At 51.2% G+C, this 16,066-nt stretch overlaps 1 protein-coding gene across 1 annotated transcript in view; it reads left to right on the top strand.

Annotated features, from left to right (window-relative positions):
- Nucleotides 1-16,066, top strand: part of si:ch211-126j24.1 (phosphofurin acidic cluster sorting protein 2) — a gene marked incomplete at its 3' end in the record, with an annotated part of 536,875 nt that overhangs the window by 456,004 nt on the left and 64,805 nt on the right. The window contains exon 18 of the mRNA XM_067977559.1: nucleotides 11,545-11,647. Coding sequence (XP_067833660.1) covers nucleotides 11,545-11,647 — 103 coding nt within the window. The remainder of the gene's footprint in view (nucleotides 1-11,544; nucleotides 11,648-16,066) is intronic.

The raw sequence follows: 16,066 nt of genomic DNA, 5'->3' as shown, positions 1-16,066 counted from the left end.
AGGTCCTATTTTTTAATTTACCTCCTAACTCCCTATATTCTGCTTTTAGGACCTCATCCCCTTTTTTACCTATATCGTTGGTGCCTATGTGCACCACGACAGCTGGCTGTTCGCCCTCCCCCTCCAAAATGTTCTGTAGCCGCTCCGAGACATCCTTGATCCTTGCACCAGGGAGGCAACACACCATCCTGGAGTCTCGGTTGCGGCCGCAGAAACGCCTGTCTATTCCCCTTACAATTGAGTCCCCTATCACTATAGCTCTGCCACTCTTTTTCCTCCCAGCCTGTGCAGCAGAGCTACCCGTGGTGCCAGGAAGTTGGCTGCTGCTGCCTTCCCCTGATAAGTCATCCCCCCCAACAGCATCCAAAGTGGCATATCTGTTTGAGAGGGGGATGGCCACAGGGGACCCCTGCACTACCTGCCTGCATCTCTTACTCTTCCTGGTGGTCACCCATTCACTTCCTGCCTGTATACCCTTTACCTGCGGTGTGACCAACTCGCTAAACGTGCTATCCACGAGTTTCTCTGCATCGCGGAGGGTCAGTACTGAGGGAGTGCTGCACTGTCTGAGGGTCAGTACTGAGGGAGTGCTGCACTGTCAGAGGGTCAGTACTGAGGGAGTACTGCACTGTCGGAGGGTCAGTACTGAGGGAGCGCTGAACTGTCGAAGGGGAAGTACTGAGGGAGTGCTGCACTGACAGAGGGTCAGTACTGAGGGAGCGCTGCACTGACGGAGGGTCAGTACTGAGGGGGCGCTGCACTGACGGAGGGTCAGTACTGAGGGAGCGCTGCACTGACGGAGGGTCAGTACTGAGGGAGCGCTGCACTGTCGGAGGGTCAGTACTGAGGGAGTGCTGCACTGACAGAGGGTCAGTACTGAGGGAGCGCTGCACTGACGGAGGGTCAGTACTGAGGGGGCGCTGCACTGACGGAGGGTCAGTACTGAGGGAGCGCTGCACTGTCGGAGGGTCAGTACTGAGGGAGTGCTGCACTGTCGGAGGGTCAGTATTGAGGGAACGCTGCACTTTCGGAGGGTCAGTACCGAGGGAGCGCTGCACTGTCGGAGGGTCAGTACTGAGGGAGCGCTGCACTGTCGGAGGGTCAGTACTGAGGGAGCGCTGCACTGTCGGAGGGTCAGTACTGAGGGAGCGCTGCACTTTTTCGGAGGGTCAGTACCGAGGGAGTGCTGCACTGTCGGAGGGTCAGTACTGAGGGAGCGCTGCACTGTCAGAGGGTCAGTACTGAGGGAGTACTGCACTTTTGGAGGGTCAGTACTGAGGGAGCGCTGCACTGTCAGAGGGTCAGTACTGAGGGAGCGCTGCACTGTCAGAGGGTCAGTACTGAGGGAGTACTGCACTGTCAGAGGGTCAGTACTGAGGGAGCGCTGCACTGTCGGAGGGGAAGTACTGAGGGAGCGCTGCACTGGCGGAGGGTCAGTACTGAGGGGGCGCTGCACTGACGGAGGGTCAGTACTGAGGGAACGCTGCACTGTCGGAGGGTCAGTGCTGAGGGAGTGCTGCACTGTCGGAGGGTCAGTACTGAGGGAGCGCTGCATTGTCGGAGGGTCAGTACTGAGGGAGTGCTGCACTGTCCGAGGGTCAGTACTGAGGGAGCGCTGCACTGTCGGAGGGTCAGTACTGAGGGAGTGCTGCACTGTCAGAGGGTCAGTCCTGAGGGAGCGCTGCACCGTCGGAGGGTCGGTACTGAGGGAGCGCTGCACTGTCGGAGGGTCACTACTGAGGGAGTGCTGCACTGTCGGAGGGTCAGTACTGAGGGAGTGCCGCACTGTCGGAGGGTCAGTACTGAGGGAGCGCTGCACTAAGAACATAAGAACATAAGAAATTGGAGCAGGAGTAGGCCAATCGGCCCCTCGAGCCTGCTCCGCCATTCAATAAGATCATGGCTGATCTGATCCCAACCACAAATCTAAAGAACACAAGAAGTCGGAGCAGGACCCGGCCACATAGCCCCTGGGCCCTCTCCGCCACCCACAGGGCATTGACCGATCCGAACTCAGTTTCATGTCCAATTTCCTGCCCGCTCCCCATAACCCCTAATTCCCTTTACTTCTAGGAAACTGTCTATTTCAGTGTTAAATTTATCTAATGATGTAGCTTCCACAGCTTCCTGGGGCAGCAAATTCCACAGACCTACCACCCTCTGAGTGAAGAAGTTTCTCCTCATCTCAGTTTTGAAAGAGCAGCCCCTTATTCTAAGATTATGCCCCCTAGTTCTAGTTTCACCCATCTTTGGGAACATCCTTACTGCATCCACCCGATCAAGACCCTTCACAATCTTATATGTTTCAATAAGATCGCCTCTCATTCTTCTGAACTCCAATGAGTAGAGTCCCAATCTACTCAACCTCTCCTCATATGTCCGCCCCCTCATCCCCGGGATTAACCGAGTGAACCTTCTTTGTACTGCCTCGAGAGCAAGTATGTCTTTTCTTAAGTATGGAGACCAAAACTGTATGCAGTATTCCAGGTGCGGTCTCACCAATACCTTATATAACTGCAGCAATACCTCCTTGTTTTTATATTCTATCCCCCTAGCAATAAAAGCCAACATTCCGTTGGCTTTCTTGATCACCTGCTGCACCTGCATACCAACTTTTTGATTTTCTTGCACTAGGACCCCCAGATCCCTTTGTACTGCAGTACTTTCCAGTCTCTCGCCATTAAGAAAATAACTTGCTCTCTGATTTTTCCTGCCAAAGTGCATAACCTCACATTTTCCAATATTATATTGCATCTGCCAAATCTCCGCCCACTCACCCAGCCTGTCTATATCCCCTTGCAGGTTTTTTATGTCCTCCTCACTCTCTACTTTCCCTCCCATCTTTGTATCATCTGCAAATTTTGATATGTTGCACTCGGTCCCCTCCTCCAAATCGTTAATATAGATTGTAAAGAGTTGGGGACCCAGCACCGACCCCTGTGGAACACCACTGGTTACTGGTTGCCAGTCCGAAAATGAACCATTTATCCCAACTCTCTGCTTCCTGTTCGATAACCAATCCTCCACCCATGCCAGAATATTACCCCCAATCCCGTGATTTTTTATCTTAAGTAATAATCTTTTATGTGGCACCTTGTCGAATGCCTTCTGGAAGTCTAAATACACTATGTCCACTGGTTCCCCTTTATCCACCCTATACGTTATATCCTCGAAGAACTCAAGCAAATTTGTCAGACATGACTTCCCCTTCATAAAGCCATGCTGACTTTGTCCTATTAAATTATGCTTATCTAAATGTTCCGTTACTGTCTCCTTAATAATAGACTCCAAAATTTTACCCACCACAGATGTTAAGCTAACTGGCCTATAATTTCCAGCCTTCTGCCTACTACCCTTTTTAAATAACGGTGTTACATTAGCAGTTTTCCAATCTGCCGGGACCTCTCCTGAGTCCAGGGAATTTTGGAAAACTATCACCAAAGCATCCACAATCCCTACTGCCACTTCCCTCAAGACCCTAGGATGGAAGCCATCAGGTCCAGGGGATTTATCCGCCTTGAGTCCCATTATTTTACTGAGTACCATCTCCTGAGTGATTTTAATCGTATTTAGCTCCTCCCCCCCGAGAATCCCCTGTTTGTCCAGTGTTGGGATATTCTTAGTGTCCTCTACTGTAAAGACTGAAACAAAATATTTGTTCAGCATTTTTGCCATCTCCATGTTTCCCACCATTAATTTCCCGGTCTCATCCTCTAAGGGACCTATGTTTGCCTTAGCCACCCTTTTTCTTTTTATATAACTATAGAAACTCTTGCTATCTGTTTTTATATTTTTTGCTAATTTCTTTTCATAATCTAACTTCCCTTTCTTAATCAATCCTTTAGTTACTTTTTGCTGTCTTTTGAAGAATTCCCAATCTTCTATCCTCCCACTAAGTTTGGCTACCTTATATGTCCTTGTTTTTAGTCGGATACTATCCTTGATTTCTTTACTTAGCCACGGATGGCTATCATTTCTTTTACACCCTTTTTTCCTCAGTGGAATATATTTATTTTGAAAGTTGTAAAATAACTCCCTAAATGAACACCACTGCTCATGTACCGTCTTACCCTTTAATCTATTTTCCCAGTCCACTTTAATCAATTCCGCTCTCATACCATCATAGTCTCCTTTATTCAAGCTCAGTACGCTTGTTTGAGAATCAACCTTCTCACCCTCTAATTGGATATGGAATTCAACCATGTTGTGGTCGCTCGTTCCAAGGGGATCCTTAACTAGGACATTATTAATTAATCCTGACTCATTACACAGGACCAGGTCCAAGGTTGCCTGCCCCCTTGTAGGATCAGTTACATACTGCTCAAGAAATCCATCCCTGATGCACTCAATGAACTCGTCCTCAAGGCTGCTCTGCCCAATTTGATTTGTCCAGTTAATATGATAATTAAAATCCCCCATAATTATGGCTGTTCCCTTATTACATGCCCCGACTATCTCCTGATTAATACTTCTTCCAGCAGAGTTGCAACTATTAGGAGGCCTATATACTACGCCCACTAATGTTTTTTTTCCCTTATTATTCCTTATCTCCACCCAAACTGTTTCATTATCTTGATGCTTTGTCCCAATATCATTTCTCTGTATTACAGTGATTCCTTCCTTTATTAACATAGCCACCCCACCTCCCCTTCCTTCCTGCCTGTCCTTCCTGATTGTTAAATACCCTGGCATATTTAATTCCCAGTCGTTGTCACCCTGCAGCCATGTTTCTGTAATGGCCACAAGATCATACCCATACGTAGTTATTTGTGCCGTTAACTCGTCCATTTTATTACGAATGCTACGTGCATTCAGATAAAGAACTTTCAAATCTGTTTTGTGACGCTTAGTTCCTGCTTTTTCCTTTTTTAACACTTTACCTATTACTCCATACCTTCTGTCCCTTCCTGTTACGCTTTCCTCTCTCTCCCTGCTCAGGTTCCCAACCCCCTGCCACTTTAGTTTAAACCCTCCCCAACAGCACTAGCAAACACTCCTCCTAGGACAGCGGTCCCGGCCCTGCCCAGGTGCAGACCATCCGGTTTGTACTGGTCCCACCTCCCCCAGAACCGTTTCCAGTGTCCCAGGAATTTGAATCCCTCCCCCTTGCACCATTCCTCTAGCCACGTATTCATTTGAAATATCCTCCCATTTCTACTCTGACTAGCACGTGGCACTGGCAGCAATCCTGAGATTACTACCTTTGAGGTCCTATTTTTTAATTTACCTCCTAACTCCCTATATTCTGCTTTTAGGACCTCATCCCCTTTTTTACCTATATCGTTGGTGCCTATGTGCACCACGACAGCTGGCTGTTCGCCCTCCCCCTCCAAAATGTTCTGTAGCCGCTCCGAGACATCCTTGATCCTTGCACCAGGGAGGCAACACACCATCCTGGAGTCTCGGTTGCGGCCGCAGAAACGCCTGTCTATTCCCCTTACAATTGAGTCCCCTATCACTATAGCTCTGCCACTCTTTTTCCTCCCAGCCTGTGCAGCAGAGCTACCCGTGGTGCCAGGAAGTTGGCTGCTGCTGCCTTCCCCTGATAAGTCATCCCCCCCAACAGCATCCAAAGTGGCATATCTGTTTGAGAGGGGGATGGCCACAGGGGACCCCTGCACTACCTGCCTGCATCTCTTACTCTTCCTGGTGGTCACCCATTCACTTCCTGCCTGTATACCCTTTACCTGCGGTGTGACCAACTCGCTAAACGTGCTATCCACGAGTTTCTCTGCATCGCGGAGGGTCAGTACTGAGGGAGTGCTGCACTGTCTGAGGGTCAGTACTGAGGGAGTGCTGCACTGTCAGAGGGTCAGTACTGAGGGAGTACTGCACTGTCGGAGGGTCAGTACTGAGGGAGCGCTGAACTGTCGAAGGGGAAGTACTGAGGGAGTGCTGCACTGACAGAGGGTCAGTACTGAGGGAGCGCTGCACTGACGGAGGGTCAGTACTGAGGGGGCGCTGCACTGACGGAGGGTCAGTACTGAGGGAGCGCTGCACTGACGGAGGGTCAGTACTGAGGGAGCGCTGCACTGTCGGAGGGTCAGTACTGAGGGAGTGCTGCACTGACAGAGGGTCAGTACTGAGGGAGCGCTGCACTGACGGAGGGTCAGTACTGAGGGGGCGCTGCACTGACGGAGGGTCAGTACTGAGGGAGCGCTGCACTGTCGGAGGGTCAGTACTGAGGGAGCGCTGCACTTTTTCGGAGGGTCAGAACTGAGGGAGCGCAGCACTGACGGAGGGTCAGTACTGAGGGAGCGCTGCACTGACGGAGGGTCAGTACTGAGGGAGCGTTGCACTTTATCGGAGGGTCAGTACTGAGGGAGTGCTGCACTGTCGGAGGGTCAGTATTGAGGGAACGCTGCACTTTCGGAGGGTCAGTACCGAGGGAGCGCTGCACTGTCGGAGGGTCAGTACTGAGGGAGCGCTGCACTGTCGGAGGGTCAGTACTGAGGGAGCGCTGCACTTTTTCGGAGGGTCAGTACCGAGGGAGTGCTGCACTGTCGGAGGGTCAGTACCGAGGGAGCGCTGCACTGTCAGAGGGTCAGTACTGAGGGAGTACTGCACTTTTGGAGGGTCAGTACTGAGGGAGCGCTGCACTGTCAGAGGGTCAGTACTGAGGGAGCGCTGCACTGTCAGAGGGTCAGTACTGAGGGAGTACTGCACTGTCAGAGGGTCAGTACTGAGGGAGCGCTGCACTGTCGGAGGGGAAGTACTGAGGGAGTGTTGCACTGACGGAGGGTCAGTACTGAGGGAGCGCTGCACTGGCGGAGGGTCAGTACTGAGGGGGCGCTGCACTGACGGAGGGTCAGTACTGAGGGAACGCTGCACTGTCGGAGGGTCAGTACTGAGGGAGCGCTGCACTTTTTCGGAGGGTCAGTACTGAGGGAGCGCAGCACTGACGGAGGGTCAGTACTGAGGGAGCGCTGCACTGACGGAGGGTCAGTACCGAGGGAGTGCTGCACTGTCGGAGGGTCAGTACTGAGGGAGCGCTGCACTGTCAGAGGGTCAGTACTGAGGGAGTACTGCACTTTTGGAGGGTCAGTACTGCGGGAGCGCTGCACTGTCAGAGGGTCAGTACTGAGGGAGCGCTGCACTGTCAGAGGGTCAGTACTGAGGGAGTACTGCACTTTCGGAGGGTCAGTACTGAGGGAGCGCTGCACTGTCAGAGGGTCAGTACTGAGGGAGCGCTGCACTGTCGGAGGGTCAGTACTGAGTGAGCGCTGCACTGACGGAGGGTCAGTACTGAGGGGGCGCTGCACTGACGGAGGGTCAGTACTGAGGGAGCGCTGCACTGTCGGAGGGTCAGTACTGAGGGAGCGCTGCACTTTTTCGGAGGGTCAGTACTGAGGGAGCGCAGCACTGACGGAGGGTCAGTACTGAGGGAGCGCTGCACTGACGGAGGGTCAGTACTGAGGGAGCGCTGCACTGACGGAGGGTCAGTACCGAGGGAGCACTGCACTGTTGGAGGGTCAGTACTGAGGGAGCGCTGCACTGTCGGAGGGTCAGTACTGAGGGAGTACTGCACTTTCGGAGGGTCAGTACTGAGGGAGCGCTGCACTGTCAGAGGGTCAGTACTGAGGGAGTGCTGCACTGACGGAGGGTCAGTACTGAGGGAGCGCTGCACCGACGGAGGGTCAGTACTGAGGGAGCGTTGCACTTTTTCGGAGGGTCAGTACTGAGGGAGTGCTGCACTGTCGGAGGGTCAGTATTGAGGGAGCGCTGCACTTTCGGAGGGTCAGTACCGAGGGAGCGCTGCACTGTTGGAGGGTCAGTACTGAGGGAGTGCTGCACTGTCGGAGGGGCAGCACTGAGGGAGCGCTGCACTTTCGGAGGGTCAGTACTGAGGGAGCGCTGCACTAACAGAGGGTCAGTACTGAGGGAGCGCTGCACTGTCGGAGGGTCAGTACTGAGGGAGCGCTGCACTTTCGGAGGATCAGTACTGAGGGAGTGTGGCACCGTTGGAGGGTCAGTACTGAGGGAGCGTTGCACTGACGGAGGGTCAGTACTGAGGGAGCGCTGCACTGACGGAGGGTCAGTACTGAGGGAGCGCTGCACTGACGGAGGGTCAGTACTGAGGGAGCACTGCACTGTCGGAGGGGCAGTACTGACTGCAGCACTCCCTCAGTACCACACTGGAGCTTGTCTAAATTCCACACTCACATCGAAACATAGAAAATAGGAGCAGGAGTAGGCCGTTCGGCCCTTCGAGCCTGCTCTGCCATTCAATATGATCATGGCTGATCCTCTATCTCAATACCATATTCCCGCTCTCTCCCCATATCCCTTGATGCCTTTTGTATCTAGAAATCTATCTATCTCCTTCTTAAATATATTCAGTGACTTGGCCTCCACAGCCTTCTGTGGTAGAGAATTCCACAGGTTCACCACCCTCTGGGTGAAGAAATTTCTCCTCATCTCAGTCCTGAGACTGTGACCCCTGGTTCTGGACCCCCCAGCCAGGGGAAACATCCTCCCTGCATCCAGTCTGTCTAGTCCTGTCAGAATTTTATATGTTTCAATGAGATCCCCTCTCATTCTTCTAAACTCGAGTGAATACAGGCTGAGTCGACCCAATCTCTCCTCATACGACAGTCCTGCCATCCCAGGAATCAGTCTGGTGAACCTTCGTTGCACTCCCTCTCTGGCAAGTATATCCTTTCTTGGGTAAGGAGACCAAAACTGCACACAATACTCCAGGTGTGGTCTCACCAAGGCCCTGTATAACTGCAGTAAGACATCCCTGCTCCTGTACTCAAATCCTCTTGCAATGAAGGCCAACATACCATTTGCCTTCCTAACTGCTTGCTGCACCTGCGTGTTTGCTTTCAGTGACTGGTGTACAAGGACACCCAGGTCCCTTTGTACATCAACATTCCCCAATCTATCACCATTTAAATAATACTCTGCCTTTCTGTTTTTCCTTCCGAAGTGGATAACTTCACATTTATCCACATTATACTGCATCTGCCAAGTATTTGCCCACTCACTAAACTTGTCTAAATCACCATGAAGCCTCTTTGCATCCTCCTCACAACTCATGATTCCACCTAGTTTTGTATCGTCAGCAAACTTGGAAATGTTACATTCCGTTCCCTCATCCAAATCATTGATCTATATTGTGAATAGCTGGGGCCCAAGCACTGATCCCTGCGGTACCCCACTAGTCACTGCCTGCCACCTGAAAAAGACCCGTTTATTCCTACTCTCTGTTTCCTGTCTGTCAACCAATTTTCAATCCATGCCAGTATATTCCCCCCAATCCCATGTGCTTTAATTTTGCACACTAACCTCTTATGTGGGACTTTATCAAAGGCCTTCTGAAAATCCAAATACACCACATCCACTGGTTCTCCCTTAACTATTCTACCAGTTACATCCTCAAAAAACTCCAGTAGGTTTGTCAAACATGATTTCCCTTTCATAAATCCATGTTGACTTTGATATTTTCCAAGTGTCCTGTTATCACATCCAGTGCCCTGTTATCACATCCAGTGTCCTGTTATCACATCCAGTGTCCTGTTATCACATCCAGTGTCCTGTTACCACATCCAGTGTCATGTTATCACATCCAGTGTCCTGTTATCACATCCAGTGTCCTGTTATCACATCCAGTGTCCTGTTACCACATCCAGTGCCCTGTTATCACATCCAGTGTCCTGTTATCACATCCAGTGTCCTGTTACCACATCCAGTGTCCTGTTACCACATCCAGTGCCCTGTTATCACATCCAGTGCCCTGTTACCACATCCAGTGTCCTGTTACCACATCCAGTGTCCTGTTATCACATCCAGTGCCCTGTTGCCACATCCAGTGCCCTGTTGCCACATCCAGTGTCCTGTTATCACATCCAGTGCCCTGTTACCACATCCAGTGTCCTGTTACCACATCCAGTGTCCTGTTACCACATCCAGTGTCCTGTTACCACATCCAGTGCCCTGTTATCACATCCAGTGCCCTGTTACCACATCCAGTGTCCTGTTACCACATCCAGTGTCCTGTTACCACATCCAGTGTCCTGTTACCACATCCAGTGTCCTGTTATCACATCCAGTGCCCTGTTGCCACATCCAGTGCCCTGTTGCCACATCCAGTGTCCTGTTATCACATCCAGTGCCCTGTTATCACATCCAGTGTCCTGTTACCACATCCAGTGTCCTGTTACCACATCCAGTGTCCTGTTACCACATCCAGTGCCCTGTTATCACATCCAGTGCCCTGTTATCACATCCAGTGTCCTGTTACCACATCCAGTGTCCTGTTACCACATCCAGTGTCCTGTTACCACATCCAGTGTCCTGTTACCACATCCAGTGTCCTGTTACCACATCCAGTGCCCTGTTACCACATCCAGTGTCCTGTTACCACATCCAGTGTCATGTTATCACATCCAGTGCCCTGTTACCACATCCAGTGTCCTGTTACCACATCCAGTGTCCTGTTACCACATCCAGTGTCCTGTTATCACAACCTCATCATGGAGTGGGGACTGAGCCCACAACCTTCTGACTCAGGTAAGAGTGAGACTAACTGAGCCAAGCTAACTGCAGCTGACATCAATTGTACGATATAGTCCAGCTCTCCATGCTGCAAACTTGCCTGTTTACACTGTGGAGCAGTTTCGGAGTCCAGCTGCCCACATTGCCCCATGGCTCTACAATTACATTTGCACCGTTATCATTTTGACAGGGTGGTTTGCAAAATAGGAAGACCCTTAAAGAGCAATAATGCCAAAATCTCATTGCTGGCCTCTGTCGGGAGGCTGAGTGCACAGCGTCTGCACATCCAGAATAAAAGGGTACCAGCACTGTCACTGCCCATCATTCACTGGTGCACTTTACACCCAGAGGCAGGTACACCTCCCTGCTCACCGCGGTAACTCCAGAGGTAGGTACACCTCCTTGTTTATGCTCACCGCGGTAACTCCAGAGGCAGGTACACCTCCTTGTTTATGCTCACCGCGGTAACTCCAGAGGTAGGTGTATAATGTAAACAGGATGTAAGTTTAATCACACCGTGTTGTTGGAGAGCAAACACAAACCAGAAGAGAAAATAGGACAACCTTGTGCAGACTGGAAGAATACACAGTCACACGGACTCCCTCAGGAGAGCAGAACCATCTCATCAAGTTTGTGTTTGAGGGTTATCTCGTGAGCCTCGGTGTATTACGAGTGTGGGTCAGGGACTTGGAGGTACCATGTTGCAGCTCTATCACCCGCACCAAAGTCTCGCAAAGTTACCCTGTGAACTTTGGGGGGAGAAATATAATTCCACCTTCTCTCTGAAACTTACAGAGGGAGAGGAAATAATTTTTTCAGGGATGGGAATGGAAATTAAGGGAAACAGGAAGTAGAAATTTGCAGGTGTGTTTCCCGATGTTGAGCAGATGCGGTAGTTTGAGTCCTGCTCTGGCTGCACTGTGTTCTGTTCAGCACTCGAAGACTGGAGCTGTGGTATTGTGCAAGCTCAGGGCTGAGTGCTGGGGCTGCGTAGTGTGCCCACAGATACGATGTGGTTCTCTGACACCCTACTCCTCTCCGCAGAGACGTTTGACATCATCAGCCGGATTATGCAGTACGTTTCCGGAGCCAACATGTCCCATCAGCTCCCGATATCTGAGGCCATGCTGACCTACAAGCAGAAGAGGTGAGAGCGCAGAATCAGATGTGTCTTTGGTGGCTGTCAGTAGCGCGTTGGTGGAATCTGTACGGCCGGGAATTCTCCTGCCTCACTTCCGAGACCAGCTCTGAGCAAATTCCCGGCCATCCTCTTTTCTCAAATCTTACAGTGAAGGTACCGTATGAACCGAAACTTCAGGTTTCCTCTCGCCCCCTCACGGAATCTGGTTCCTCTCGCTCATTAGCCCAGAAATGACTGCTGGCGATGTCAGCAGGTGAACAAGCACAGTTAGCAAGTCCGTCTGGCATTCCTCTGCTGCTATTTTAACACAGGTAGTTAAAGTGGGATTCTCCAAAAGAGTAGACGGACTGTCCTATCGTCACGGTAAACTGTTCCTGTATTAAATTAAAAGTGGGATGGTGCATGCTGACCAGCAGTGCACTGACGTGCAAATTGGGCTGGCACCATTTAACGGCATTAAATATCCAAGCCTGAGGTGGGACTGTCTCGCACAAGAGGATCCACGAGTTCTGTCATTGGGACTAGACGTGATGTGGGCTGAATTGCTCCTTCACTCTGACAGTGTGATGGTCTCGGGAAATTAATGCAATGCAGAAACAATTGCAGAAGTGTGTCTCCCTTTTTGTTTGTATATTTGCCCTCTCTGCTCATCCCTACACACCATGTATCACCCTCAGCTACAGGAGATGGGACCGAGTGACCTGGGCTTAATTCTCCGCTTTATTTTCAATCACGGGGGTGGGGGGGGGGGGGATAATCACAGGGGGGAGGTATAATCACAATGGGGGGGGAGTACAATCACAGGGGGGGGGATAATCACAGGGGGGATAAGGGGTGGTATAATCACAGTGTGGGGGGGATAATCACAGGGGGGGGATAATCACAGGGGGGGGATAATCACAGGGGGGGGATAATCACAGGGGGGGTATAATCACAGTGGGGGGTATAATCACAGGGGGGTATAATCACAGGGGGGTATAATCACAGGGGGGTGGTAAAATCACAGGGGGGGTATAATCACAGGGGGGTATAATCACAGGGGGGGTATAATCACAGGGGGGGTATAATCACAGGGGGAGTATAATCACAGGGGGGGTATAATCACAGGGGGGTATAATCACAGGGGGGATAAGGGGTGGTATAATCACAGGGGGGGTGGTATAATCACGGGGGTATAATCACAGGGGGGGGATAATCACAGGGGGGGTATAATCACAGGGGGGGTATAATCACAGTGGGGGGTATAATCACAGGGGGGATAAGGGGTGGTATAATCACAGGGGGGGTGGTAAAATCACAGGGGGGGTATAATCACGGGGGTATAATCACAGGGGGGTATAATCACAGGGGGGGTATAATCACAGGGGGGTATAATCACAGGGGGGGTATAATCACAGGGGGGTATAATCACAGGGGGGTATAATCACAGGGGGGATAAGGGGTGGTATAATCACAGGGGGGGTGGTATAATCACAGGGGGGGTGGTATAATCACGGGGGTATAATCACAGCGGGGGTATAATCACGGGGGGGCTTTAATCACGAGGCGGATAATCACGGGGGATAATCATGGGGTTATATTCACAGGGGGGTATAATCACAGGGGGGGTATAATCACAGGGGGGGTATAATCACAGGGGGGTATAATCACAGGGGGGGTATAATCACAGGGGGGTATAATCACAGGGGGAGTATAATCACAGGGGGGGTATAATCACAGGGGGGGTATAATCACAGGGGGGTATAATCACAGGGGGGTATAATCACAGGGGGGACAAGGGGAGGTATAATCACAGGGGGGGTGGTATAATCACAGGGGGGGTGGTATAATCACGGGGGTATAATCACAGCGGGGGTATAATCACGGGGGGGCTTTAATCACGAGGCGGATAATCACGGGGGATAATCATGGGGTTATATTCACAGGGGGGTATAATCACAGGGGGGGTATAATCACAGGGGGGTATAATCACAGGGGGGTATAATCACAGGGGGGTATAATCACAGGGGGGTATAATCACAGGGGGGGTATAATCACAGGGGGAGTATAATCACAGGGGGGGTATAATCACAGGGGGGTATAATCACAGGGGGGTATAATCACAGGGGGGTATAATCACAGGGGGGTATAATCACAGGGGGGTATAATCACAGGGGGGTATAATCACAGGGGGGGTATAATCACAGGGGGGTATAATCACAGGGGGGGTATAATCACAGGGGGGTATAATCACAGGGGGGGTATAATCACAGGGGGGGTATAATCACAGGGGGGGTATAATCACAGGGGGGGTATAATCACAGGGGGGGTATAATCACAGGGGGGGTATAATCACAGGGGGGGTATAATCACAGGGGGGGTATAATCACAGGGGGGGTATAATCACAGGGGGGGTATAATCACAGGGGGGGTATAATCACAGGGGAGTATAATCACAGGGGGGGTATAATCACCGGGGGGTATAATCACAGGGGGGGTATAATCACAGGGGGGGTATAATCACAGGGGGGGTATAATCACAGGGGGGGTATAATCACAGGGGAGTATAATCACAGGGGGGGTATAATCACAGGGGGGGTATAATCACAGGGGGGGTATAATCACAGGGGGGGTATAATCACAGGGGAGTATAATCACAGGGGGGGTATAATCACAGGGGGGTATAATCACAGGGGGGGTATAATCACAGGGGGGGTATAATCACAGGGGAGTATAATCACAGGGGGGTATAATCACCGGGGGGGTATAATCACAGGGGAGTATAATTACTGGGGGAGTATAATCACAGGGGGGGTATAATCACAGGGTGGGTATAATCACAGGGGGAGTATAATCACAGGGGGGGTATAATCACAGGGGGGGTATAATCACAGGGGGGGTATAATCACAGGGGGGGTATAATCACAGGGGAGTATAATCACAGGGGGGGTATAATCACGGGGGGGTATAATCACGGGGGGGGTATAATCACAGGGGGGTATAATCACAGGGGGGGTATAATCACAGGGGGGGTATAATCACAGGGGGGTATAATCACAGGGGGGGTATAATCACAGGGGGGGTATAATCACAGGGGGAGTATAATCACAGGGGGGTATAATCACAGGGGGGGTATAATCACAGGGGGGGTATAATCACAGGGGGAGTATAATCACAGGGGGAGTATAATCACAGGGGAATGTAATTACTGGGGGAGTATAATCACAGGGAGGGTATAATCACAGGGGGGGTATAATCACAGGGGGGGTATAATCACAGGGGGGTATAATCACAGGGGGGTATAATCACAGGGGGGGTATAATCACAGGGGGGTATAATCACAGGGGGGGTATAATCACAGGGGGGGTATAATCACAGGGGGGAGTATAATCACGTGGGGTATAATCACAGGGGGGTATAATCACAGTGGGGGGAGTATAATCACAGGGGGGGTATAATCACAGGGGGGAGTATAATCACGTGGGGTACAATCACAGGGGGGGATAATCACAGTGGGGGGAGTATAATCACAGGGGGGGTATAATCACAGGGGGGAGTATAATCACAGGGGGGGTATAATCACAGGGGGGGTATAATCACAGGGGGGTATAATCACAGGGGGGTATAATCACAGGGGGGTATAATCACAGGGGGGAGTATAATCACGTGGGGTATAATCACAGGGGGGTATAATCACAGTGGGGGGAGTATAATCACAGGGGGGGTATAATCACAGGGGGGGTATAATCACAGGGGGGGTATAATCACAGGGGGGGTATAATCACAGGGGGGTATAATCACAGGGGGGGTATAATCACAGGGGGGTATAATCACAGGGGGGTATAATCACAGGGGGGTATAATCACAGGGGGGTATTATCACAGGGGGGTATAATCACAGTGGGGGGAGTATAATCACGTGGGGTATAATCACAGGGGGGTATAATCACAGTGGGGGGAGTATAATCACAGGGGGGGTATAATCACAGGGGGGTATAATCACAGGGGGGTATAATCACAGGGGGGGTATAATCACAGGGGGGTATAATCACAGGGGGGGTATAATCACAGGGGGGGTATAATCACAGGGGGGGTATAATCACAGGGGGGTATAATCACAGGGGGGTATAATCACAGGGGAGTATAATCACAGGGGGGTATAATCACAGGGGGGGTATAATCACAGGGGGGGTATAATCACAGGGGGGGTATAATCACAGGGGGGTATAATCACAGGGGGGTATAATCACCGGGGGGTATAATCACGGGGGGGGGGGGGTATGATCACGGGGGGGTATAATCACAGTGGGGGTATAATCACAGGGGGGGTATAATCACAGGGGGGTATAATCACAGGGGGGTATAATCACAGGGGGGGTATAATCACAGGGTGGGGTATAATCACAGGGGGGGTATAATCACAGGGGGGTATAATCACAGTGGGGGG

This window comes from Heptranchias perlo, unplaced genomic scaffold (assembly GCF_035084215.1).
Source record: "Heptranchias perlo isolate sHepPer1 unplaced genomic scaffold, sHepPer1.hap1 HAP1_SCAFFOLD_160, whole genome shotgun sequence".
Taxonomy (NCBI): Eukaryota; Metazoa; Chordata; class Chondrichthyes; order Hexanchiformes; family Hexanchidae; genus Heptranchias; species Heptranchias perlo.
This window is presented reverse-complemented; position numbering and strand designations above follow the sequence as displayed.